The sequence below is a fragment of the Paroedura picta genome, chromosome 12 (genome assembly GCF_049243985.1).
Source record: "Paroedura picta isolate Pp20150507F chromosome 12, Ppicta_v3.0, whole genome shotgun sequence".
Taxonomy (NCBI): Eukaryota; Metazoa; Chordata; class Lepidosauria; order Squamata; family Gekkonidae; genus Paroedura; species Paroedura picta.
The window spans coordinates 688,863-715,713 of NC_135380.1; the positions used below are offsets into that span (position 1 = coordinate 688,863).

A 26,851-nucleotide genomic window follows, 5' to 3' on the forward strand; every position below is an offset into this window, starting at 1 on the left:
ATCCAAAATTAGCAGCCAGGAAAATCGCAAGGGGGGGGGGCCCTGCGGAGGCGCACTGCTCTGCTGCCTTCTGCTTTCAGCCTGCCAAGATCCACCAATCAGGTCCCTTAAGAAAACAACAGCATTAACTGCAAATGAACAGACATTGACAAACAGTTTTTCAGAACTGTTATAATTCATCGTTTGTTCTGGCATCTTCTCTTGCTTCTGAATTCGTTTCTGTTTGTTGTTCTGTAAAAAAGAGAAGCAAAGGAATCAGGGGATGTATGTCCAACACATGAGACAAGAATGCCCTGAATGTAGCAGAATTTACTGGTACGAGAGGGTGTTGAATTGCCATGGCCCACAGAAAACACCACAGGGCACACACCCACTTCTTTTCATATGAACAGTGTAGTAAAGCAACAGCAGAAACCGATGGGGTTGATAAGATGGGGGAAAACCTGTCCCTATAGTTATGTATCCCTAGTCTGTTGAAAAACAACAACAAGATTGGACAATCTCGCTTCATTGTCAGAATAAGCAGGAAGGATGGAGGCAATTTTTGTTTAAGAAAATCCCAGAGGCTCCCCCCACCCCACCCCCCGGATGACCAAAGCTTGGTGTGTTGGACAAGGGAACCAAGGAACAGAGAAGCAACTCTCCCTAAGACATATTGCTCCCCATTGTGGAAGTCATGCTCCTGAATGCAGAGTCCAGGAACTGCAAGGTTCTAGAGGAGAACACATCTGTACTCCGTTAAAATCCAGGGGGGCAAGAGGAACATGATCCACAGCCTGCCCCTTCTACCCCTCTCCCAGGGCAGTCCTCGTACCTGTGTCTGGTCTTGATTCATCATCCGATACAGAGCTCTCCAGTGTGGGGGGCTCTTTGACTGGGCTGGCATCATCTGGTTTCTCTGTCCCAGGCAGAAGGAAAAAAGATGCACAGTCAGGCAGATGGAATCAAACAGCATCCATCTGGGGCAGGGATCTCTGACTGGGATTTACTGGGAACCTGGGGGTCATGCAAGAGCTCTCCAGGGGTTACAGGGCCTTTCCCAGAAACTCAGACGGATGCTGACCACACTAGATGTCCCTGGAGCCCATTTCCCCCATTGCTCTACAGGCCTAATCTTTCTCCACCATGGAAACGGCGAATGATCAATCGACAGGCTGGCTCCTGCAAACACTTCTAGGAACACTTCTAGGGTTCCACAACGCCTGAAACACATTTCAGGGGTTCTTCCATGGTCAAAAGGTTGCAAAGGGCTATCGGGAGAGTCACCGGGATGTATGCAATGACACACACGGGCACCATTCACATCATACCGAATGCAACAGCTGGGCAGGGGGGCTATTGTGAAGACCCCTCTCCTCACTGTGGTGCTGAAAATATCCAGGAGCCTTAAACATCTCACCTTCTTTCTTCTCCTCCTTTGGAGGAACCCCTTTCTCGTCCTCGGGAGGCCCTGTAGCATTCTTGCCCAGTTCCGTTTTTGTGGCATTCTCTCTCGGCTTGGGCTTGGGCTTTGCAAACTTGGCCTTGTTGAGGAGGTACTGGACTTCCCTGTCCAGGGCAGCAATCTTCAGCTCGATGTCTTTGGAGAGCAAGACAGGCTTCTCCGTGGGGGGCAGGTTGCTCTGCTCTGCCAAGGTCTCATTCTTCCACCGCTGAAACAACCAAACAACCAACTCTGAGCAGTCCTTCAGCAAGTCAGAGCGGCCCCTTTCAGTGCTGCCCTCTGTTGGGTGCCAAACCATTTGGAGGCCCTGCAGCCACCTGCATGCGCCTTTCACAGCCACAGACAAGAGCCCTCCTTAGCCTCCCCCGGGGTGGGGTGGAGGAAAGAAGCGGAGAATGAGGGCTCCAGGATGGCCCTCGCTTACACTTTCTCTGCTGCTGCTCTTCCTCCTGGACTATGTACTTGGATCACCTGTGAACTAAATGGTGCCATCCAAGGACCAAACGGTGCTGTCAGGAGGAGTGCAGCCATGAAGGTAGCTGGGGAGGGAGAGAGCCCCTGGCCAGCCCTCTTCTTACCGCTGTTGCATTGATAGCCGTTTCCAGGGTACTCAGCTCCACCTCTGTGAATATCTGATCGGCCTCCGGGATCATCCGTGCTCCCCTGAAAAGCAAAGGAGAACCTGGCTCATTCCTTCCCACCCTCCGGCATGCAAGCACATGCGGAGTCCACTGAGCCAGGGCTCTGCAGGCAGCTCCACCAGGAGCTCCTTGAACTGGGGACCTGCCAGGGAAAGAAAGCAGGCTATCTGCTCCTGAGCCCCTGCAGCCCAGGACTGCTATGTGAGGTGCCCTTCAGCCTGCCAGGAGAGGAGACAGTGGCTCTGAGGCATAGGTTTGGAACTTCCATCCACGGTGCAAGGATCAGACCACTGAGGGGTCACACAAAGAGGGAAACTGCCTAGGGAAAGCACAGCTGTGGAGGTTGGGAGGCCAGACTCTCTCAAGCAGCACAAGGCCAGAGTCCTTCCTTCCACCCCACTCCGAGGGGGCCAAGGGAGCACTCACATCCCCCTGCTCTGGTTTCATCCTCACAAGAACTCTCTGCTGGAGAACCTCGGAGTGCCTCAGAATCACAGACTGACAGCTGAGCAGAGATCTGAACCTAGCCACGCCATTATGCCGACGCAAGTCATGGGGTTCCCTCATTTAACAGATAGGGAACCAAGCCCCCCAATCCCAGGTGAAGTCCAGAATGTTGTTCAAGCAGTGCAGAAAAGCACACCAAGCAGATGAGCCTTCCTTCTGCCCAAGCCACTGCACCAGCACGGCCCCATAGCCCCACGGGACAGGGAGGTCCAGCCACACCCCTGCTCCGCCTCTCCTCCCCTTGGCTTCCATCTGCCAGCACAAAGATCTGTGCACCATCCCCATGCTCTGGCTGAAGCCCTGCACCAAAGGATTTCACATTTCTGCCTCTCCCAGGAACTGCTCACAGCAGAGAGCTTTAGGGAACTGCAGCCCCAGGCGCACGTACTTGAGGAAGATGGTGGAGTGGTTGAGCAAACTCTCCAGAGCAGCCAGATGCTCCGGCCACTTCCGTCTCTCCTCCACACGGAAGAAAAGGCCCCGGCACAACTTCTTCAGCTCCACAAGCCTTTCCTTTAGTTCCTGCGAGTGGGAGCAGAAACGAAACAATTACAACCAGTTGGGGCAGCACAAACGTCAGCCAGGGGCGGTCCTAGCAGAGGGCTGTGGCCACAAGGGTGAGGGGCAGTCAGGTGCCAGACTGCTTGGGGTAGCTAGGAAAGGACAACAGTTCCTCACTCCTGCCTCCTGGCCCTGTCCAAGAAAAGCTACATCCCTCAAAAGACAAATGCAGCTTCTAGAATCAGGAAATTCCCCAGGAGGGGCAGTGTGCCAGGCCTCAAGCAGTATAATGGCACATGCCAGCTGTGCTACGAGTCCCAGGTAACTCCTGCTAGTGGGCCCCAGGTGGAGAGTGCAGGGAAAGACCCAACCTTGGGGGTCACAGTCAAAGGAGCCAAGGAGAAGAGGGAAAGCCATATAGTGTGAGCAGATGCAAGGAAGCCACTGGACACCTTTGTGGTGGCTGCAAAGCCTTCTTCTTCCATCCAGCTGGAGGCATCACTGAGCTTTTGTAGAATGGCTTCTCTCTCTGGCTCAGAGGAGACCAGCTGGAACTCTTCCTGATAGAGTTTGTCCTAGAAGGAGAGGGAAGGAGTCACCTCTCTGAAGGGCAGGGCTCCCCCCCCCCCCCCGGCTCTTCAGGCTTTCCGATCTAATGAAAGCAGACCCTCTCTGCTTCTCCCAGCTATGACATTCCAACAAATCTAAACAAAGGGGGATCTCCAGCTTTGCAGCTGTGTTAACTCTCACAGTAACAAGCGACATGGGCATGGGTGTCATGTGTCGCAGAGAGACTGTGCTTGAGTGGGGAAAGCACCAGCCAAAGGAGCAGCAGCAGAAATATCCCCTTCCTGATCTTTTTGTTTGAAGACCTGAACCATCTATCTCAGCCTCTAGTCCTTTCTCTTACCTGGGTCTCAAAGATGAAGGCCTCCAGGCTATTAGCTGACCTCTCCCGCTCCTGCTTCTCCAGGTCTCTCACAGTCAGGTCTTGCAACCTGGAATGGGAAAAAGGTCTCAAAAGAGAAGCCCCCCAAAAGTACCCCCACCTCAGCCCACAGGAGAGTCACCCAAACCCACTTCTGGATAGAGTCCTGTAGTTCTTCTGGCAGAAGGTCAGGCACATCATTAACATCAAGCTGCACAGTAATCTCTTCCACAAGCTTCTGTTTCTTTGGTGGCTTCAGCTTTTTCTCTTCTTCTCCTCCCTCCTGAGCTTTGGCACCTTCAGCCTCAGGGGTCCCGGTAGGCTCCTCTGCCTGTCCAGATCCTGGCTTCTCTCTGGTTTCCTGGAGGAGACACACACACTCGTAGTAGGGTGTTGCATGCAACCCTGAGGCTGCACATGAGCAGGCTCTCTCACAGAAGCTCTCTCCTCTATGGAGCTCACTTAGTCAATGCTAGAATGCAAGAGGAGCCCAGATTTTGGGATATGCCCTATTGAGAGTAAAAGTTCATATCTGCTGCATTGGAGAGTTTTGACTCTCCAAAGTTCATGCCCCCAAATCTTGTTGGAGTTCCTGGACTGGGATCGAGCAGTCCTTCAACAGAATAAGACACTGTGGTCTGAAGAGTACAGACCCCTGCCATCTTCCCCCGCTTGCTCCAACCAAACAGCAAGGCACTCTATGGTCATGGAATCACACCTCTTCATGGATCTACAGTGTGACCTCCTTTGGAATAGGAGATACAGTATTATCCCTCTCCCAACAGACTAGAACTCGGCCTCCAAGGAGACTGACAGATAGTAGGGTCAGGACAGACAAAAGGAAGTACTACTTTACACAGCAAGTGATTAAAATGTGGACTTTGTGTCCAGGAGATGTAGTGATGCCACAGGAGTCAACAGATATAAATGATCAGTGGCCACTGGCCATGGTGACCGGGGGAACCTCCACAATCATAAGCACTAAGCCGCCGAATCCTAGAGTCAGGTGGCAACTTCAGGGGAAGGCCTCGGCCTCGGCCTCTCTGTCCTGTTGTTGGTCCTCCAGAGGAACCAGTTGGCCTCTGTGTGAGAAGACAGGAGGCTGGACTGGATGGACCCTCACTGGTCTGACGCAGCAGGGCTCTCCTGATGTTCTTATGATCCTTGTTCCCTGTTCCAGAATTGTGACCACCGCCGCTATATGTTATATGTAACTTTTAATTGGGGGTTTTATGGGGATTTTATTGTGTTTTAACTATTTATGTTGTAAACCGCCCTGAGACCTATTGGGAGAAGGGCGGTCTAAAAATTAAATAATAATAATAATAATAATAATAATAATAATAATAATAATAATAATAATAATGTTTACCTGGGAGCTGGGCTTCTCTCCAGCATTCTCTTCCTGATCCTCTTCTGCAGAAGCACCTGCTTTCTCCTGAGCTGGAGAGGCTGTCTGGGCCTGCTGCTTGACCTCCTCTTCCCCAGCAGCCCCAGCATCGTCCTTCTGGTCCTCCTTTCCGGACTCTGCTTGGCTCTCCTCCTCCTCCTGGGCAGGCAGGCAGGCAGGCAGGCAGGGGGACAAACTTAGCACACACAGCAAAGCTTTTCCAGTCAGGCAGAGCTACGGTGGTACTCGCCACGGCAACCGTGTCTGTGCTGAAACCACTGCTGGTTCCCTACACAGCTCTCTCCAGTGCTGGCTGAATGAGAGCACAGCAGTTCTCAGAGCAGGACAAGGATGGCTTCCCTGCCCAAGCTACACAGGCAACAGCGTAGCACTCACCTGCACAGTTTCCGTCTGGTTGGCAGGGGCTTCTGGCACAGCACTGCCTCCACCAAAGAGGCTGGAGATGGTATTCCCAAGCTCTGCCCAAAAGACAGACACGGTTCAGGTGCACAGGGAGAGCCAGGCCACACACCCACCAGCTTCAGGGGCTCCAGGACCCAGCTCATGGTTTGCCACTCTGACTGACCGCCCTGGCTGTCTGGCAAACAGGCAGCTCGCTCCCTCCAGAAGACACGGGGGCTCAGACTCCCTTGGATCCTGCCCTTCGCAGTGATGGATGTGGCTGCCACCTTGCAGGAGGCAATAGAAATGACCTCAACCAACCTAGCAGAGGGATTAAACTCGGGAGGCCTTGCTGCATTTCTTTCATCTCATCTAAGGGCAACAAAGGAGCACCTCAAGCTTTAGAAACAGACATTGCCGTGCCCCTCCCCCTCTCTACTCAGCAGTACCATAAGCCCCAGAGAGATTCCACACCCAGAGCTGGTCTCCCGCCCTGTTCGCTGCTGGGACAGCTTGCCTGTGGAATGCAATGCCAGTCGTACGCTGATGGCAGGCAGCTGTTTCTTGGTTTTGTGGATTTGGATGAAGTGCTGGAGGCCCTGAATGCCTACCTGGAATCAGTCACTGACTGGTTGATGGTGAAAAAACTGAAGCAGAGGCCAAAAAGAGAAAACTGAGGGCACAGAACCCAGCTGGGGAAGTATCTTGAAACTCAACCCCTCCAAGATGGAGGTCCTGTGCCTGGGCAGGTAGGCAACAGCTCAAGAAGGGCACCTACCCACGCTGACCGGGCTGTGACTTAATATCTTGCCCTTGGCCAGACATTTTCGGGTGATCCTGGATGCTCAATGGTAACAGGAATAGCCCACATGGCATTTTTCCATCTGTGCCAAGTAAGGCTACTAGCGCCCTATCTGTCCTCAGACTGCTTGGCTACAGTCATCCATGCAAGTCACCTCCAGACTGGACACCTGCAACTCACTCTATGTGGGCCTGCCCGTGTCTCTGACCCGGAAATTGGGGTTGCAGCCCCAATCAGGTTCATGGTCTTGCACAGTCTGGGACCAACATGTTTGAGGGATCTTCTTATGCCCCCAGCAGGGCACTTTGCTCTGCAAGCACAAATCTGTTGGAGTTCTCCAGCCTGAGGGAAGCGCACCTGGCCTCGACTGGGGCCATGGCCTTTTCAGTCCTGGCTGCGACTTGATGCCGGACTTGTAAAACAGAGTTCTTCTGCCAAGTCTTTGGTTGAGGCCTGGGTGACAGGATCTGGGCCATTGGGCTACCCCCATTGATATGCCCCTTGAGGCAGTGCTTGGGAGCCTGGGGCGTTGGGGGAGGATTATTTTTCACTGCTAGTGGGTGGATTTTATGGAGTTTTATTGGGTGGGGAGTTTTACTGTGGGTTCTTACTGTTGTGACCCGCCACGAGCCACTGTGTGGGAATGCTGGGATATAAATAAAATACTCAATCATGATCTAAGCAGGGTGAGTCTGCCCTCTCCTGGGAGGATCTGGTAGTTAGTGGGGGAGGGGGTTTCTCTTGGACTCCCCCATGGTGCCCGGGGGCCTTTTGTGAGTGTAGCTTTCGGTTAGAACAGAGACTCCGCTCCTGCCACTCACTGGCACACATGTTCAGGTGCCTTCTGCATGTAGGGCTCCCCTTAAAGACTGTCCAGAAATGATGACTGTTCTTAACATGCTGCTGTTCAGCTACTGATAAGCAGAAGGGAGCAAGTTTCACCTGTTACAACACTGACTGTGGATTTGTTTCCCAGCCCAGTGGCTGTTTGTGACCTTGGAAGTCAAAGAGTTTTGATCCAGATTATTGTCAAGGTGCATCTTTCTGCATCTGAATCCTTCCACACATTAAGATGGGTCCGTGAGGCCCTGATTTATGGTGCCGTCATTTGCGAGCAACTTCCCTCGTGGCCAGGCAGTATCTCTGCTGCAAGTTTTGACGTCAATATTTGTTCCACTGCTATTAATACAATCACAGCTTGCATTTGTAGAGCTGACTCTTCATAGAGATAATCTTGAAGCAGTGCTCACAGCAGTCCTACACAATTGGCCATATTGGATTTAAGAAGCAGAGACTAGGAGCGTGGCTTCCCTGAGTGCGACTAAGACTGCCACCCTAAGGCCTTCTGAATTGAATGAAATGGACCTTCCTTCTGAGTGGAGTGGCTTAGAACTGCTCCATTACTGGGGCAAGATTTGAGCCGGGGACGTCCTGGACTGCAGCTGACTTTCTTTATTGCTGTACTACTCTTGCTCCCCACAAACTGGATATGAAGTTGTATCCTGCTGCTGGCTTTTAGGTTATAACTCACTTGGGAAATAACAGTTACAGAGCAATAAACAAAGAAACAGTAGACCCGCAAGAGGCAGAAGTCTCCACAGGCGACAGCCTTACTTGTGAGCGTGGACTCCTCCTCCGGTTTGTCCTCCATCACTGTCTCAAACACCGACTCCACCTGGACGACAACACACCAAGCACTGAGCTGAGACCGGAAAACACCCCAGGAAAGACCCAGGAGACCCAGGGCAAGTGGCTGCACTCACGCGGTCCAGGCTGAGCACCCCACTCTCGTCCATGTTGAAGTGCGCCTTGATGCCTTTGGACTCATAGTCCGCATGCTTCCTGAAGCTTTCGCCCACGCCTCGCAGCCTCACTGTGGTGAGATTCAGTGACCCAAAAGTCCTGTAAATTCCAAAACAAGAGCCATAGTCGAACTGCCTAAACAGCTGTGAAGGGTGAAGCAGCAGCCAGCGGACTTGCAAGAACGGCCAACCCTCACGTGGGAGGCCAGGTGAAGGTCCCTGGAAGAAGCCTGGGAAATGCTGCTCAATTCTTCCTGTCCAGAGTGCTTCACCAGCTTGGAGCCAGCCACCGGCCAGCCCTTGGCATTCTTCTCCCAGGTCTATTGCTTCGCCACCCCATTTCAGAGGAGGCCCTTCCCGGGCGCCAACATTGCAAGCTCCGCCAGCAGCATCAACCCCAACATGGGGGTGGCCGGGGGAGGGGTCTCTGTCTGGCCCCCAGAAGCACACACGCACCGCAGGTCGCTCTCGCTCAGGAAGGCCATGTCTGCATAGTTGACATGGAACTCAAAGTCATCCGTGTAGCGGTTGAAGGTGATGACCTTGCGCTGAGGATAGGGAGCCATGCGCTGGAACAGAAGCCGCCGGTTGTGCTTCAGGCTTTTGGATTTATCCTCCTCTTCCACTTCACGGGTGAACTCAACCTGGGAGGCAGAGGAGACCAAACCGAGTGAGTTCCCTTGCAAGACCAACTTCCACAAGGGTGAGGCTCCCTCCCACCGCCTCCCCAGTACACCATATAACATCCCCGCCTGCACCCTTGGCAACAAGCCACAGCTCACCTGGATGGGGAAAACGGCTGCATCCCGGATGAGGAATGGCTTCACTTTGAAGGCCTTGCTCAGTGCAGCTGCCTGGTAGACTGCTCCCATTGCAGCTGCTTCATCTGCATTGATGTTCTTCCCCAGCTCATCCCTAAGGGTGCCCACAGAGAACACAATCAGTTCCAACCAGATTTGGCCGGAATAGCAGGAATTCATGGAGAGAGAGACAGAGATCAGTCTGGCACAGAGACAGACAGACACACACACACACACAGATTGGCACTTACTTGCCAACAACTTTTAGCAGAATTTCTTGAACCTTTGGCACTCGAGTGGCACCTCCAACTAGAATCACCTGGTCAATTTCATTCTAGAGATTTGGAAAAAGACTGGAGGTATGACTTCAGGGAAGTCAGAACAATTCCTGTTTCCGAACCTTCAGTTTGGGTTCTGCAGAAGGAGGCCATGTGAGCAGCTCCCTCACCCCACCCCACCCCACCCCCTGGACTATGAAGGACATCAGCTCTTGGAAGTTACGCAGGGTCAGCCCTCATTCCTGGGAAACCATCAAGGGAGTCCAGAGTCGCTAGGTGGAGGCAGGCCAGGGCAAAGCGCCTCTCTAAATCTCTTGCCTTGAAAACCCTCTAGGGTTGCCATACGTTGGCTGTGACTGATGGCCCTTCCCCCCCTGCACCTACCAGACTCATCCCGGCACCACCAAGTGCCTGATGCACGGGCCCTGCAACTCGCTGGAACAAGTCTGAGCACAGATCCTCAAACTCCTGACGGGAAACCTTGGCCTTGAAGTCGATGTCATCCAGCAGGCCCTCAACCTGGGAAGGGGCGGCAGGAAAGACCAGAGCGTCCCGTCACACGGGGCTTCCCACATACCCATTTGCTCCAGCGCTCTCCCAGCGAAGGGGAGGAAAAGCCCTGGCATTAAGCCTTTCTTCTGAAAAAACATGAATGTTGGCAACGTGAAAAAAGGCCAAACACTACACAAGCTGGTAGGTGGAGCTGCCAAAGCTTTCGGTGACCAAGTTCTTCACAGTGCTAAGCAACTCATTCGTGTGGCATGTCAGTACAACTACCTGGGCCATGTGGTCAGCATTGGCGCTTAGGACTGTTTTCAGGCGATTGGCTTCCTTCAGGAGCTTGGCCATGGCACGGAGGTTCTGCCGGACATCCTTGGAAGGGTTCTGTTTGTTGAACTGCTCAGCAAGGTAGTTGCGAAGGCGCAGCTCCATTTCCAGCCCTCCCAGAGTACGATCAAACCTAGCCGAAGACAGGCAGGACCCCCACTCAACCATCACCAGCTGCCCATGAGGCGGCCCCCTCTTGCCTGCCCAGTCCCATGCCTGGGCTTCCTGAACACCTCCCAATTATACCCTATGCGGCAGTCCTGCTGCCACAAGCACAGAGGAGGCCCCACTTCACAAACCTGCCTCCCTCTGGACTTCGCAAGGGAAGAACTCCTACCCGACACCCAGGATCTGCAGCTGCGGCTGGGTCCCCCAGTCCTTCGTTTTCACTGTCTGGTAGGTTACAATGGTGCACACGGTGCTGCTGGCCCCCATGTCATAAAACATGATGTTCTGGAAACAAAGGACACAGGCTAACAAATGCAGGGAACATAGATGCAAAAGTGAATTCTCAGTGAACTCTGAGGATCCAATGCTGCCCACAGCAAGTTCAAATGGGATGCTTGGAATGGAGACAGAGTGGCCAGCTCTTTGTTGCTTTTATCATTCCTGTTGTTCAGAGCAGAGCTAAGCAGAGAGTTCTTCCCCTCCTCTGCAAGGAGAGAAGAACTCCACACAGGCAGCCATCGATAGCCTTCATTTGTACGCAGCTAAGTCTCCTCAATGAGGAAACACAGACATGTCCATCTTTCTCTTACCCTCTTTTTTATCCTCTGATAAAGTTTGCTAGGCTGAAAGCATGTGACTCAGCCAAGGTCTCCCAGCCCCGGTCCGATACCAGATCCCGCTGTGGCTTCTGGGCACCTTGCAGGGGATCTCTAATCCTCCCCCTTCTCCCAGAAGCACCTGAGCTGTGGCATTGATGTCCTTCCTCCGAAATACGCCATAGTTCAAAGCCACAGCAGTGTTGTCGTTGATGAGCTGCAGAACCTTGAGATCCGCCATCTTTGCTGCGTGCAGGATGGCTCTCCTCTCTGCCTGGTTGAAGTAGGCAGGGATCGTGATCACAGCATCCTTGAGGGGCTGTTCTGCAAGAGGAGCCAAAGTTGCCTCAGGGATGGCCTTTCTTAATTTGGCTACTGAATGCAAACTGACGCAACATTTCGTTTTCACTCCACTCCCCCCCAAACTGAAAGCCATGTTTTGTGTCACTCCAAACCTGCAAACTCCTCTGCCAGGGAGCGAGAGTAGTTCAGAACCATGCCTAGGACCTCTTCTGGAGAATACTGGATTGTGCTGCAAGGAAGGGGGAGGAGGGTCAGATGCGGCACTGCCTCAGAGGGCTGGCAAGAATCCAACGCGTTCACAGTTCAAGCAACCACATAAGAACTAGATCCCTTGGCAATAACAGACAAACCACAACTCACTAGCAGTCAAGTGGGGACAGCGGCCATCTGTCCTGTGGCAGGTGGACCTCTAACCGGGCCTCCCCCCCCCTTTGGTATCTATACCATAAATAAAGCTGGACAGGGATGGTGGGAGGAGTTGGGACTCATTGCATAGCTGATTAGCTGTCCCTCCAACAAACGGCCAATCAGGTAGGCTGCTCCACTTGACTGGCTGCAAGAAGTAAAGCAGCCAGTGAGTGCAAGCTAGGAGGACAGGGGAGGGCCTGGGACCACAGCTGGGAATGGGGCCTGGGAGGGAAGGGAGGCGAGCCCTGGCTTCTCTAGTGTGTGGGGGGCCCAGGAAAGCTGCAATCCCTGCCAGTGTTTCCCCCCCCCCGCCCCCAAAAGGACCACTGCAGCCTCTCCAGGCCTCAGCGGGAAGGGAGAAGGCAAGTCCCTGGCCTGCCCAGCACAAGGTGAGAGAAGGCTAATGCCCATTCTATTTTAAATTACAATGGGATATCCTGCTAGTATAATCATATATTGATGATGTCAATGACAACTCATCACCAGTGCTGATAGCTGCTTTTCACTATAATTTTAAATTGTATTATGTTTTAATTTATTTTTTAAATGTTTATTCCTGATGGAATGTTGTAAGACTGATATTGTCGTTTGCTGTCCCGAGACAGCGAGTCCCAGAGGGGTGGATATAAATTAACCTATAAATAAATAAATTTGGAGCTGCTGGCGGAATGGAAGTTGGACCCCCTTCTCCAGTAGCCCTTGTCCTCTGCTGAATGCAGCACTCAACAGGCCAGTACGTTTTTGCCTGAAATTCCATAGCTCAGGAGGTCACCCCCCCTCCCCCATTCCAGCAAACGATGTCCACCCACTTCCTGATCTGTTCTAATTTCCCATAAATCAGCTTTGAAGAGCCGGGGAGCATCATAGAGCGGAGTAGCCTCTCTGGCAAGAGAGGATATACCTTCCTGCTCTTCAGCATGACAGAAGCAAACACAAGAAAGTCTCCAACAGCTAAGGCTGGATCACAACTCCTGATCCCACAGAAGCCCCCTTAGTGCCACACTGCAAAGATGACATCGCTCCAGCACCAATCTCCAAGCTGGCCACTCACTCTGAAAGACGGAAGGTAACGGTCTGTCTCCGGGCATCCTTCACCAGTTCATGCTCTGGAAACCGCGACTGGTACAGTGCCACCTGTGGATTGTCCATGTGCTTGCCCAAGAGGTCCTGGAAATACCGGAAAGCCACCTTGGGGTTCCTGATGGCCTATGGGGGTAAACATGGTCATAAGAGGGTCAAATCCTCAAGAAGCAGTAACTGATCAACAAACCACTTCTTAACAGCCTTTTCATTCATAGACAGCTTAAAGGACAGTTTTGAAGCTAAGGCTGCAATCCCTTACAATTAATGCATTTTAAATGGTAGATATAACAATCAAAGAAGGATTTGGAGATGGACGATGTTCAAAGTCAAACATGCGCATTTTAATTTCATCCCCCATGAGGTCAAGCATATGCAAGACTTCCTGATGTGAGTTCTGAAAATAAGCTGCCATAAATGAAAGATTTGAACACACGAATAAAATGGGGTGGGTGGGGGATGGATCTTTTCCATTTTTCAATTTTTATGATCAGACCCCGGGAGGAAAAACCCTTCAAAATATTATCTTTTTAAATTCAAAATATATTTTCAATTTTCCAGTGGAAAAGTTAGGAAATTTTGGGGCAGACTGAAAAAAAAACTCCAATGATGGAGAGATACTTGTGGAATGAATGAAAAAGAATGCTCAATATGTTCATGAATACTCTGTTAGAAAAAAACTATTTTTGACAATGGCTAATATGCTATATTACTGTATTTATTAACAAAACATTACAAGATGCTCCAGTGTTTCCAGTGTCGTAAAGATCAATTTAATATCCAAATACACAGATGGCCCTACTTCTTACAACCATGCAGAGGTGTTTTTGCACAAATAATACACCTTTGTGTGTTATCTATTGCAAGTTGAAACTTTTTCCCTGTGTCTCAGATGGCAAAAATCAAAGAGAGGAGGGGGAGAGATTCTGCATCGGGGGTCCTTTCAGCATACACCTGAGAAATGCAAGCAGCCAGGAGGCAGCAGGACCCTCAGACTTACCATTCCCACAGCACTGTCGCCAAAGAGGCGCTCGTTCTCCTTCAGGGCCACCACCACGGGTGTTTTCCGCCGAGATTCCCTGGTGAAAGACGAAGCCTTCATCAGAAATCTTGCCTTGTCTGCTAACAAATGTTTCTCAGTGCTGGGCTTTATTTGCAGAACCTGTAGGGGGTCGAACGGCCAGGGAGGCGCAAAAGGACCCCTCGCACATCAGCTGCTGGGCGGCTGCGATCCCTGCTTCTTCATGCTCTGAATCCAGGCGTTTGCAGTCAGGGCAGCTCCTTTGGGTTGACTAACAATGGCCCGGCTAGCTCCCTGCCTCGCGGGTGCCCCCAGGGGTGCCAGAGCAGCCCCCTCTCAGGGTGGGGGGTGGGGTGGAGGGTGGGGGGGCGCTTACTTGTTCAAGACGATCTCCATGGGGACCCCCGGCTTGACAATGGCGATCTTCATGGACTCGCTGCCCAAGTCCACGGACATCACGGCCAGCGACCCTGCGGCACAGAAGGAGCCCGCCAGTCCCCCCGGCCTCTGCCGCCGCCGCCGCCTGAGCAGCCCCCTCCCCCCTTCTCCTTCTCCCCCTCCCCCCTCCGGGCTCCTACCTGAGCGGCGGGCCAGGCAGGCCACCAGCAACACCAGCAGCAGCAGCGGCGGCAGCGGGAGGCCCACGGGCCCGCGGCACATCCTGGCGGCGGCGGCGGCGGCGGCGAAGGAGCTCGGGCGGGCGGGCGGGCGGGCGGTCTGTGCGGGGCGGGCGCGGGGGCGACGGATCGAGCGATCGATGGAGGGACCGGCCGGCCGGCGTCTCTCTCCTTCCGCGGCGGCGCCTCCCCCGGCGCACGCGGCGCCCCCCGATTGGCCCGCCGGCCGCGCTCGCCCGCCATTGGGCCACGTCGAGGCTCCCCTGCGCATGCGCGCAAGCCCGCGCCTCACGTGACCGCTCCCGGGCCCGGCAAGATGGCTGCCTACCTGCAGTGGCGGCGCTTCGCCTTCTTCGACCGGGAGACCGTGGCCGAGGGCGGCGGCCACGTCCTGCTTCTGCCGCCGGGCATCGCGGTCTGCGACTCGGGCCGGGGCAGTCTGGTCTTCGGGGATATCCTTAGCGCTGGGGCTGTCAGGCCTGCAGGGCCAGCCTCTCCCTCCCTCCCTCGCTCGCAGGGACCGGGGTTGCGGTGCGCCGCCTGGCCTGGCCTGGCTTGGCGGAAGGCAGGCAGGCTCGGGATGGGGCCCTGCTTCATGCTATTCCCCAGAAGGCCTTAACTGAAACCTACATATGGAAGGCCAGATATGGTTCCTGCCGCGCTCCCTGGAACTCAGCAGCTTTCAAGCCTATAAGCTGAGAGTGACTCACCTCTATCAGTTGAAGCAGCACAGTATCTTGGTTTCTGTTGGGGAGGACGAAGAAGGAATCAACCCTTTGGTAAATGGGGGAGGCCAGATTGTTTTGTGAGCCAGCTACTGTGGAGGAGGAGTCCAGTTGCAAGCCACAGCACTAGTGTGTGTGTGTGGGGGTGGCGTGGCTGGATTTGGATGTGCAAGACCCAAGTTCGTCCACTTCTGTCACTGAATTTGCTGGGTATCCTTGAGTCAGTCAGACATGCTCAGTCTAACCTGCCTAACAGGGTTCTCTAGTGGTAAATGATAGATGCTACCCTGAACTTTTTGGAGGAAGGATTGAGTAAAAGTGAACTCTGGGTAAGTAAACTTCTGCTGTTCTATCAGGAGCCATATTTTATGGGCAGCAGCTCTTAGCTTTCAGTGCAAATTACTCCAGAGGATCCTGCTTTTCCTAATAAAGTCTTCTTGTGGTGATATGCAGGTCAAAGTCTGGAATCTAGAGAAACGTGATGGTGGGAATCCTCTGTGTACTAGGATATTCCCTGCAATACCAGCCAATAAGCCCACAGTTGTGTCCTGTCTTACAGTCCATGAGAATCTGAACTTCATGGCTATTGGTAAGTGAAAGCAAAGCCAGTGCAGCTGCTGCAGGGTTTGCTAGTGTAGTGCAAAGTTATAGTATTAATAATAATTAAACAACCTATTCAGTTGGCCGTTCTATTAGAACCTACTGACAAATTCAAGCAGGCATCTTATGGTCTCACTTTCCCATGACAAAAGAGCAGGCAGCTAGATTAATTTCTGTTTTAGTATTTATAACAATGTATTTATTTTAAATCTATATTTTTGTATTATGCTTGTTCTTATTATAATCCACCATGAGTCCCAGAATATAGGACATATAATAATAGTAATAGCCTGGGAGTGGCAGGCTAGAAATCTAAATAAATACTACTACTACAATAATAATACACTTCAGTGTTAGAATGCTGCTTCAGCATTCCATGTGGATGGAACTTAACTATTATTATTATTATTATTATTATTATTATTAGATTTATTTCCCGCCTCTCCCGACAGGCTCGAGGCGGGTCACAACAACTAACCCCATTAAAATTAGTCTGTTTTCTGTGGGTAGAGAGTACCAGAAGTTCTAATTTGCCATGAGAATACAATACTCGCTTCCTTTGCTTCCTTAGGCTTCACTGATGGGAGCGTTGTGCTTACAAAAGGAGACATAACACGAGACCGGCACAGTAAGACTCAGACACTCCATGAAGGTAGTTATCCAGTTACCGGCCTGGCTTTCCGCCAGTCTGGCAAAACAACTCATCTGTTTGTTGCTACCACTGAAAGCATCCAGGTATGATGTTGGGATTGCCTAGGGGAGGGATCAAGATGGGACAACATGGCCCACCTACTATCCTAACTAATGAGTTTCATTGTTGCCTTTGTCTGGTTGACTTCACAGAGCTACACACTTTCTCTGAAGGATTATCCACGACAGGAATTGGATACTCGTGGCTGTGGGCTGCGCTGTTCTACTCTGAGTGACCCCTCCCAGGACCTCCAGTTTATTGTAGCAGGGGATGAATGTGTGTATCTGTATCAGCCTGATGAGCGTGGGCCATGTTTTGCTTTTGAGGGGCAGAAGCTTATTGCCCATTGGTATCGGGGCTACCTTGTCATTGTGTCCAAGGACCGGAAGACTTCTCCAAAGTAAGGCTCCTTAGGACAGACATGTTTGTTTTAGATTTGTTTTATTTTCTGGGGCGAAGGCCTTTTAAGTATCTTTTGGTGCTTTTCCACATTTTCACTGTCGCAAAGCCTGAGCAAGTCAATCCAGTTCTTTGTTCCTGCTGGAGAGCTCCAGTTCTATGCAAGAAAGCAATAAGAACTGGTGGGTATTTTTTCTTGGCCTTTTGCCACTTGTGCAAAAAGGCCCTGTCCACAGGCAATGCTACTTCTCTTGAGTGGGATCTGCATCAATGATGCCAAGATGGTGGCTGTTTATGAAGACTGCCTCAGCACGACTTTCTCGTATGGTGTCCTGCTGACCTATGTATTGTGAAACTATTAGACAATTTCTGTCCAAATATTAAGAGGGTTTTTCTACATAGGCAGTAGAGTTGCACTGTACTCGGGGGAGATCACTTGTGACCAGAGAGATTTGATCTCTGAAAAGGTGGTCTCTACTACTGGTCATGAAGACTAAGAGTTCCTAAGAGTTCGAACAGATTTTAGGTGCCTTCGTAATTATAACAATCATACAACTTCTGAGTGCAGCTTGCTGTTACAACAAGCAGTGGCAATGAGATCTGTGAATCCAGACATTGTAGGCAATGTAGAAGACACAAACAGGCAATGTGCAGATGGCAGAAGTGAGAGGTGGGGATTTTGCAGGGACTAACAGCTTGTGGGAGTGGTACAGTTAGATGCACAATCTGTGTTTGTGGAGTGCCTATATTTCCCATGAGCAGAAAATTGCTTCATTTGCCTGTATCAGAAGAACCTATCCTAGGCTATAATAAATATTTAAACAATTTAACAATAAATGTAAATAGAAATGTCTTATCTCTTCTTTTACTAGAACAACTAAAACGGCCTCCAGATTTAAACCGTTTTCAAAGGTATTTTCATCAGTAGGATCTATTCTTCTTGACAGAATTTAAACAATATATATATTGGCCTTATATTGTTTAAATTCTGTCAAGAAGAATAGATTCTAGTGAAGAACTTCACCAGCAAACACTAAGTTGGAAAAACAACCACTGATAACAACCACTGATGAAAATACCTTTGGAAACGGTTTAAATCTGGAGGCCGTTTTGGTTGTTCTATTAAAAGCAGAAATAAGACATTTCTATTTGCATTAATAGAATAGAGCCTCTTGTGGCGCAGAGTGGTAAGGCAGCTTTGCCCATGAGGCTGGGAGTTCAATCCCAGCAGCCGGCTCAAGGTTGACTCAGCCTTCCATCCTTCCGAGGTCGGTAAAATGAGTACCCAGCTTGCTGGGGGGTAAACGGTAATGACTGGGGAAGGCACTGGCAAACCACCCCGTATTGAGTCTGCCATGAAAACGCTAGAGGGCGTCACCTCAAGGGTCAGACATGACTTGGTGCTTGCACAGGGGATACCTTTACCTTTTTATTTGCATTAATTGTTAAACTAGGAATAAAGCCCATTTTATTGCTAAATAAAATGGGCACTAGCGACCAGTTCCCGGGGAAGCCTTTGCATCAGTGAGGCGGCAAGGTTGCTCCCGGGGCCGTGAGAAGGCGGCGAGCCCCCGCACCTATCCCGGAGCATGGCTGGGGCTTCTTCCAGCTGCAGGAGCGGCCTCTCCGCACCCACCCTGGAGCGTGGCTGGGCCTTCTGTCGGCCGCAGGAGCAGTCGGGATAAGGCGCCCCCCACCCCGGAGCATCACGGAGAGGACAGGTCAACCGAGGGTGGCCACCCCCCCAAGGACAGGGTCAGCAGGGCTGGAAAGGAGCACCCCGGGTGGAGGACTCACCATGTGGGCTGCCTGTTCAGTCTGTGTGGTGAGTCCCCGGCCGGTCGAAGCAGCCAATGGGGAGCCACGCTTACCGCGGCTCCCCATTGGCTGCTCGGCCCTGGATGGACACTTGGAGGGCCCAATCAGGCCCGCCCTAACTCCTCCCAGACAGCCCTTACCCTTTTATATAATCCGCTCCACAGGAGCGGTTAAAGATTGTTTAAATGTTTATTATACCCTAAGATAGGTTCTTTCTTCTGTTATTATACTCATTCAAACTGTCCTCTTTTCATGGTGTACATTTGGGGAGGGGGGGGTCAGATTTATCTGTCCAGGGAGACTTTTCCTTGTTCTTCTGTGTTCCAGGTCTGACTTTGCTGGAGGTGACCCACAGAATTCTGACAAGCAAATCTTGAATGTGTATGACCTCAGCAACAAGTTCATTGCTTACAGCTCGGTCTTTGATGACGTGGTGGACGTCCTGGCCGAGTGGGGATGCCTTTATGTGTTGACTAGAGATGGGAAGTTCCATGCATTGCAGGAGAAGGATACACAGACCAAGTTGGAGGCAAGTTGGGGGACTCATGGCAAAAGTGTCTGGGGCTAGCAGGATCTGAGCCTAGGCCTTGGTCCTTCAGGCTGGAATTGTGGATCGGCATCTCCACGTGGAGACCCGGCACCCCAGCTCCCCACCGGGAATCAAAAAGAGTTGCCGCTTACGCCTCCGGCAAGCTGTCTGAATCAGCCACTTCTTTTCTCTCTCCGCAGATGCTCTTCAAGAAGAACCTGTTTGAAATGGCCATTAACTTGGCCAGGAGCCACCACCTAGATAGTGATGGATTGTCTGAGATCTTCCGCCAGTATGGTGACCATTTGTACAACAAAGGCAATCATGATGGGGCCATTCAGCAGTATATCCGGTAGGCAAGAGGCAGAAGAGCCTGTTGTGTTGGCAGGAAGCCATTGGCACTCCATGGAGTTGGGCTCTGTGTCTAAGCTCTTCCGCCCCCTTTCCATGCAGCTGTACTAGGGCAGCATTCCTGAGAAGAATGCGAGTTCTGCAAACATGTGGTTTGCAAGTGGACCTGATATATGACTCAAAATTTTGCTTGACTTCTTTTTTTTAAGTGGACACTCAGGGGCTATGACAGAGTGGGCAGCACGGACAGGCAGGCCTGACGCTTGCCTCTGAGGGCGGAGGGGCTGTGGCACAGTGGAGAGAGTACTTGCTTTGCAAGTTTTGCATTTTTTAAATCAGGGTGTAAGTGACAATAAGACTTCTATGAGGGGCCATTGAAGACCACTGCTGGTCAGTGCAAGGGGAAGAAGAAGAAGAGTTGGTTCTTAGATGCTGCGTTTCTCTACCCAAAGGAGTCTCAAAGTGGCTTACAATCGCCTTCCCTTTCCTCTCCCCACAACAGATACCCTGTGAGGTGGATGAGGCTGAGAGAGCCCTAATATCACTGCTTGGTCAGAGAAACATTCTCAGTGCCGTGGCGAGCCCAAGGTCACCCAGCTGGCTGCATGTGGGGGAGTGCAGAATCGAATCCGGCTTGCCAGATTAGAAGTCTGCACTCCTAACCACTACACCAAACTGGGAGGGGGGATTTTCTTAGGAAAATGCCTACTGCCTGATAAATGCCAACTTTGATGCTTGGATTTCATTTGCTGTGCCATGACTGCAGAATCTGGGCACATCAGGCATCTGCTGCCCTGCACAGTGAGGTGGGGCGCTGGGTGTTGTGGCTGCTGTGTGTGGCAGGCTGGAGGGCTTCTTCTGCAAGCTCTTCCTTGCGGGGATCCTAAGGAGACACCTTTCTTCCCAGGACCATTGGGAAGCTAGAGCCATCCTACGTCATCCGCAAATTCTTGGACGCTCAGCGGATACACAACTTGACAGCCTACTTGCAGATGCTCCACTTGCAGTCCCTGGCCAATGCAGACCATACAACGCTGTTGCTGAACTGCTACACCAAGCTAAAAGACATTGCCAAGTTGGAGGAGTTCATCAAGGTTAGATGGGAGGGAGTACTGGGGCCACTGTTGCAGAGCGCTTGGGGATCACTGGGTGCAGAACTCTGCTGCAGACTTCAAGAACATCCCTAAAGTCTAGGAAAGCCCCTTGGGGGCCATCCCATGCAAGATGGTGCTTTGGGGGGCTCAGGCAGTTTTGAAGCCTTGCTCCTTCCCATTTTGAGAACAGAATGTTCTTTCACTTGTCTTCCGAGAGATGGTGTTCCTGGCTCACATCTGAAAGGGGTGGCTAGCGTGGGGGAGGGGAGTCATGGTATTCTTGCTGCTGGAACTGGGGGCATTCCCAGGGGCATTCTGCTCCAGACACTGGAGGTGGGTAGGGGTAGCTCCCAATCCAATGGAAATCAGCTGGACTTCTACTGTGGGCTATCTGGGAGCTGTTTTGCTGTTTCTTCCCATGTAGACGAGTGAGAGTGAGGTGCACTTTGATGTGGAGACAGCTATCAAGGTGCTGCGCCAGGCGGGCTGTTATTCCCATGCTGTGTACCTGGCAGAGAAGCACGCGCACCATGAGTGGTACCTGAAGATCCAGCTGGAAGACATCAAGGTGAGGAACCACCTTTCCTCTTGCCACTCCTTGGAGAAAAACCTCAGCTGGCGGCTGAGGGCTGTATTCTTCTGGGGCATCCAAAGTGGGCATGACACCTGCTGGGGCTCATTGCCTGGCATCAGCACGGCCTCTTGCTCAGTGGGCCTTTCAAGCTAGCTCAGGCGGAGCAGCAGGTCTTTCAAGCAGCCAGACAAACCCGTTGCTTTCATCTCCTCCTAGGCTGGACCCCATGGAAGGACTGGGCTAATACCTGGCGTTGCAGGAGCAATGGCAGGGTTTCAGTCGAGTTCAACCCCGGGTCGGGGCCGTGAGTGGGGGAGGGGGAGGCTGCTTGGGAACTTGCTCAGGTTCTTGGGGGGTTGATGACTCTTGTGAAATGAAGTGCCTTCCCCCACCCTCAGAACTACCAGGAGGCCCTGCACTACATCGGTAGGCTGCCCTCTGAGCAGGCCGAGAGCAACATGAAGCGCTATGGCAAGATCCTCATGCATCACACCCCTAATGAGACCACTGAGCTCCTGAAGGTCCTGTGCACAGTCTACCGGCCAGCGGGGAATTGCGAAGGCCTGGCAGTGCCTGAAGGGCAGAAGGTATGCCCCCGAGGGTGGCAGCACCATGTTGAGAGGGGAGCAGCCAGGGACTGAGGTGCTTTTTGACAGTTCAGCAGGCCGGCCAGCCGGCCAACAAGAAAAGGCTTTAGTGCATGGGAGTGGGCAGGCGGCCAGCCTTGCACATGGCTCTTTCTTGCTGGCAGAAAGCTTCTCAGGGCTCTGCCCTGGCTCTCCTTCCCTACCTTGTTGATGCCACAGTCCCTAGTTATGCCTGTTGTTTCTGTGGGTCCTGTGATCCTCAGCTTAGCCTTTTTAGCAATCTTCTCATTTCATGAGTATAAAATTGGGCTGGATGTGACCCATTGTCCTGGAGGCCTTCAGGGCTGAAGCCAATGTACTAGGCTGCAGCCAGATACTTCTAGAGTATTCCTGGGTGCCAATTGGTTGCCTGCCAGGCGTTCTTGCAGCTTTACCAGGTGTGACAGCTTGCGCTGTACCTGTCGGCATCTGACATAGCAGCATCTGACATAGCAGCCGTGGTCCATGCAACAGTCAGCTCCAGATTAAACTTCTGTAACTCATTCTATGCAGGACTGCCTTTGAACCAGATCCAGAAATTGCAACTGTGGTCCAGAATGCAGCAGTATGGGTGCTCACCAGAACTCAATGGAGAGCCCACATTGCATTAGAGGTCTACCAGCTAAACTGGCACCAGATCAGAGACCAGATCAGGTTCAAGGTTTTGGTGCTAGCCTTTAAAGTTCTGAATGGTCTTGGACCCCTGTATTTTTTGGACCACCTCTTCTGCTGTACTCCCTCCTCCCCCCCCCCCAAAAAAAAGCTGCAATGAACAGCGCTTCCTCAGGATCTCTGGCTCAAAAGAAATAAAACTGGCCTAGCCAGGACCTATTCAGTCCTGGTCCCAATCTGGAGGACAGCTCTCTCTGGTATGAACAGGGCCCTTGAGGACCTTCAGCAGTTCTAGAGGGCCTGCAAAGCAGCTATTCTGTCAGGCCTATGGCTGAGGTCAGGAAATCAATGCCGAGGAAACACTAGCCTCCCGAAAACAGCAGTGCGCCATCCATAAAGCAGCAACTGAGGAACAGAAACGGACTTCCCCTTTGTAAGGATTTAAAGGAGGCAGTTTATTTTAATTTTAAGCATTAAAAAAACCCGTTTAACCATGTAAGCTAATTACTTGTTTACCTCTTGTTACCCACCGTGAGCCAGCTGGGAAGGGCAGACTATAAGAAAGTTATTATTGTTCTGCTAATGTGTCCTGGCCGCTGCCTTCCCTTCTTGCTTTGCAGGCCAGTCCGGAGGAGTTCATTCCCATTTTTGCCAACAACTCCCGGGAGCTGCGAGCCTTCCTCGAACACATGTCTGAGGTGCAGCCGGACTCTCCTCAGGGGGTGTATGACACACTGCTGGAGCTCCGCCTTCAGAGCTGGGACCATGAGCAGGACCCAAAGGTATGTCTGTGCCTCAGAGGCCTTGGTTGGGCGTCTTGTGTGGACCTATCTTGCAGCATTGGTAGCTATCTGGAATACATGAGGCTGCTTTATACAGACCAGACCATTGACCCAGCAAGGTAGCGTCTGCTTGGACTGGCAGTGGCTCTCCAGCGTCTCAGGCCAAGAAATGTCTTTCAGCTACATCCTTCCTTGATCCATTTTTAAACTCGAGCTGCTGCCAGGGATTGAACCTGGGACCTTCTACATACCAAGCAGATGCTCTGCCACTGAGCCATGGCGCCTCACCAACCTACCTAAGGCCCATCACCCCCCTCAGTGCTGGCTGCCCTGACTTAACCTTTGTTTGCTTTTTAACAGTAGAAAAGAGCAAGAGTCCAGTAGTACCTTAAAGACTAAAAATGTGTAGCTGGGGGTGGAGCTTCAGAAGCCTATTTTTAAAGTCTTTTTAAGGCACTTTCTCGCCCAACTTAGGATCCCCAAGGCAGTAAATAATAAAATGATTAAATAAATACATATAGATTTGTTTTTGTTTTATTTATTACAGTATTATGGTTCAACTACCTTTGTGGTTCAAAGCACCCTATAATAGATCTTTAAAGTTCTAGTTAAAGCCAGAAGATACCAAAACCTAAATCCCTCCCTCCTTAAGTGCATGTATGTTTGTGAGTGTGTGAAACAACCACACGGATAGGAGGAAGGGTAAAAGAAAATCAGAGAGGGAATGCCATACAAAGCAAGAGTCTTCACCTGCTGGAAAAAAAAAGACTCATCCTGAGAAGCAAATTCTGTAATTTTGGTGCCACAACTGAGAAGGCCATTCTTGGGTTGCCACGCATCCAGCTTCAGGCAGTAGGGGCAACCAAAGCAGGGCCTTGAAGATAACCATAGTGGTCTGGTAGATAAACATGGGCTTAGGCTGTCCTTAACGTATGTGGGCTCCAATCCAAACAAGTCACCTTAAATTGGGCCTGGAAGCAAATTTGGAGCCAAACTGGAGCAACATGATTCCTTCAGCCCATTCCAGCTGCTGAATTTGGCACGTGTTGTAGATTCTATATTCTCTTTGAAGGCCAGCCCGTGTAGAACACGTTGCAGCAGCTTAGGCTGGATGTTTTGGCCAGGCCACTGATCCATCTAACTCAGCACTGTCCATTCTGATGGGCAGCATCTTGTCAAGTTTCAGGCATGGAGAAATATTATCCCAGCCCCCAACCAGGAGTGGTGCAAATCTATCAGGCAGAAGTTTCATTATAGCTGAGCCTGATGCTTTTGTGGCTTTGGGCTCCTGGCAGATTAAAGAGAAACTGCACAGCGAAGCCATTTCCCTGCTGAAGAGCGGAAGGTTCCGACGGGCCTTTGATAAAGCTCTGGTCCTCTGCCAGATGCACAGCTTCAAGGACGGCGTGTTGTACCTCTACGAGCAGGGCAAGCTGTGAGTGCCCCGTTCCCCTTTGGGTGGGGGGAGGGGCCTGCAGAGGGCTCCTTGGGCATGTGTGGAACAAGCTGGGCAGGGCCAGGGTCTCACTGGCCCTCTCCGCTTTCTCAGGTTCCAGCAGATCATGCACTACCACATGCAGAGCGAGCAGTACCGGAAGGTGGTGGAGGTCTGTGAGCTGTATGGAGACCAGGAGCCTTCCCTGTGGGAACAAGCCCTGGGCTACTTCGCTCACAAGGAGGAGGACTGCAAGGAACACATCACTGCTGTACTCAAGCACATTGAGGCCAAGAACCTTATGCCCCCCCTGCTGGGTGAGAGGAGTGGGGTAAGGGGTGGGGTCTCTCCTCTTGGGAGGGAGGGAGGTCCAGGCTGGGGCTTCTTGACCCTGCCCCTTGCTCCACAGGCCCATGGAGGCAGAGGCAGGCGGCAAAGTTGGCTGCTGTAACCTGAGGCAATGCTGTCCCTCCAGTCTCTCCCTTGCCCAGAAAGAGCTCCCAGCCAGCAGTCCTCATGCCCACAGGCCACTGTTCATGACTGCCCTGTTGCTGTGTTGGCCCCTCATGAAATCCCCTACCAGCTGCAGCAGGGGGCTGGACTCCAGTGCGGCTGTGTAGCAGAAGGCGTCCTTCCAGAATATTCTGTGTTTCACTCTGACAGCAAGGCGTGGCCACCTGTGGAGCACGAAGCGGCTTGGCAAGACCTGGCTCCACAAAGCATAAAGGAAGCACTTCTGCCCACCCCTCCCTTTTGCCTCTTCCAGTTGTGCAGACTCTGGCTCACAATTCGACAGCCACCCTGTCGGTCATTAAGGACTACCTGGTCAGCAAGCTGCAGAAGCAGAGCCGCCAGATTGAGCAGGATGAAGAGAAGATCCAGAAATACCGGGAGGAGACAAAGCGGATCCGCAAAGAGATCGAGGAGCTGAAAAACAGGTAGACCCAATCTGCTCTGCCTGGCTCTGGCTTGGGGCCCTGGCCTGTGTTCAGAGGGAATATCGCACATACACACACAACACAAATCCAATGCACACACAGGGCAGGGCTCAGATGTTACTGAGGAAGAGTCATAAGTACAGGAGAAGAGCCTTGCTGCCTCTGACCAGTGAAGCTCCATCCAGACCAGCATCCTAGTTCACAAAGTACCAACCAGTTTCTGTGCTGGGCCAAGGACAGGCCAGAGCTTTTCTCTGAGGCCTCCTGGCTCTGGGATTCAGAGGTGTCGTTCCTCTGAAGGTGGAGGTTCCCTTCAGCCACCCAAAGGCTTGTCTGTCTTCTTCCTTCAGACCTCTGGGGAGGTCATAAGATGTTGGAATGCCTGTGTGAATCCACCGTTCCTATGAGGCGGGCTGATGCAGGCACAAAAGGGTCAGGTGCGGGAAATGATTCCCATTTCCCAGGTTTCAAGAGGGCACCGCGAGGGGGGTTGCTGCCGAGGGGGGGTGTCAGCCATGTTTCCCGGGGGGGGGGGGGAGCGCGCAGCCGGCCCCTTGTCCCACCGTGGTGTGCTTCCTCCCCCCCTCCCCCCCCCCCCGGCAGCCCCAAGATCTTCCAGAAGACCAAGTGCAGCATCTGCAACGGGGGCCTGGAGCTGCCCTCCGTGCACTTCCTCTGCAGCCACTCCTTCCACCAGCACTGCTTCGAGAGCTACTCGGAGAGCGGCTCAGAGTGCCCCACCTGCCTGCCCGAGAACCGCAAGGTCATGGACATGATCCGCGCCCAGGAGCAGAAGCGGGACCTGCACGACCAGTTCCAGCACCAGGTATAAGGCAGCTGGGGGGCTGGGGGGGGAGGTGGGGGCTGGGGGGAGGGGCGCGTGCTCCCCCCGCCCCCGCTCACGGCCCCTCCCTCCCTCCCCCCGCAGCTGCAGCGCTCCACGGACGGCTTCGCGGTGGTGGCCGACCACTTCGGGCGCGGCGTCTTCCACAAGCTGACGCTGCTCACCGACCCGGCCGGGACCGACGCCTGCCCGCCCGCCAGGGAGCCCCCCCGCCCCGCCCGCCGCGGCACCTGAGCGGGGGGGGGGAGGGGAGGGGAGGAGGGAAGGGGAGGGGCGCCGCCAATAAAGCTGCTCCGCCCACCGGCCTCGCCGACTCC

The 26,851-nt window shown here is 52.4% G+C and overlaps 2 protein-coding genes and 1 non-coding gene across 3 annotated transcripts; 1 reads left to right on the forward strand and 2 right to left on the reverse strand.

Moving 5' to 3' along the window:
• Positions 1–151: 151 nt before the first annotated feature.
• On the reverse strand, positions 152–14,787 carry HYOU1 (hypoxia up-regulated 1). The gene is made up of 24 exons (XM_077306623.1): positions 14,478–14,787; positions 14,276–14,369; positions 13,879–13,957; positions 12,850–13,004; positions 11,543–11,619; positions 11,230–11,411; positions 10,661–10,776; positions 10,273–10,456; positions 9,880–10,014; positions 9,469–9,551; positions 9,200–9,332; positions 8,874–9,061; positions 8,379–8,517; positions 8,230–8,290; positions 5,808–5,890; positions 5,394–5,570; positions 4,174–4,382; positions 4,004–4,091; positions 3,546–3,668; positions 2,981–3,114; positions 2,023–2,107; positions 1,400–1,652; positions 815–898; positions 152–231 (listed from the first exon to the last, which is right to left on the reverse strand). The coding sequence occupies exons 1-24, from the start codon at positions 14,785–14,787 to the stop codon at positions 170–172; spliced, it is 3,234 nt and encodes a 1,077-aa protein (XP_077162738.1). The 3' UTR covers positions 152–169.
• An 11-nt stretch (positions 14,788–14,798) lies between these two features.
• VPS11 (VPS11 core subunit of CORVET and HOPS complexes) lies at positions 14,799–26,800 on the forward strand. The gene is made up of 16 exons (XM_077306624.1): positions 14,799–14,968; positions 15,147–15,295; positions 15,695–15,830; positions 16,413–16,576; positions 16,685–16,932; positions 19,077–19,278; positions 19,479–19,630; positions 20,537–20,723; positions 21,148–21,291; positions 21,696–21,884; positions 23,156–23,317; positions 24,613–24,752; positions 24,867–25,069; positions 25,519–25,690; positions 26,294–26,516; positions 26,619–26,800. The coding sequence occupies exons 1-16, from the start codon at positions 14,833–14,835 to the stop codon at positions 26,766–26,768; spliced, it is 2,757 nt and encodes a 918-aa protein (XP_077162739.1). The 5' UTR covers positions 14,799–14,832; the 3' UTR covers positions 26,769–26,800.
• On the reverse strand, positions 23,530–23,598 carry TRNAT-GGU (transfer RNA threonine (anticodon GGU)). Its single transcript has one exon. It is a non-coding gene; the product is annotated as a tRNA-Thr (tRNA).
• Positions 26,801–26,851: the final 51 nt, after the last annotated feature.

What these genes read in the sequence shown, in the direction of transcription:
- VPS11 (XM_077306624.1), top strand. Translation starts at nt 14,833, where the DNA reads ATGGCTGCCTACCTGCAGTGGCGGCGCTTCGCCTTCTTCGACCGGGAG. An exon ending in ATACACAGACCAAGTTGGAG is followed by an intron (nt 19,279 to 19,478) that starts GCAAGTTGGGGG and finishes CTCTCTCCGCAG; the next exon opens with ATGCTCTTCAAGAAGAACCT. An exon ending in ATCGAGGAGCTGAAAAACAG is followed by an intron (nt 25,691 to 26,293) that starts GTAGACCCAATC and finishes CCCCCCCGGCAG; the next exon opens with CCCCAAGATCTTCCAGAAGA.
- HYOU1 (XM_077306623.1), bottom strand. Translation starts at nt 14,787, where the DNA reads ATGCGCAGGGGAGCCTCGACGTGGCCCAATGGCGGGCGAGCGCGGCCG. An exon ending in CTGCAGATCCTGGGTGTCGG is followed by an intron (nt 10,457 to 10,660) that starts GTAGGAGTTCTT and finishes GTCTTCGGCTAG; the next exon opens with GTTTGATCGTACTCTGGGAG. An exon ending in AAAGGAGGAGAAGAAAGAAG is followed by an intron (nt 899 to 1,399) that starts GTGAGATGTTTA and finishes TGCCTGGGACAG; the next exon opens with AGAAACCAGATGATGCCAGC.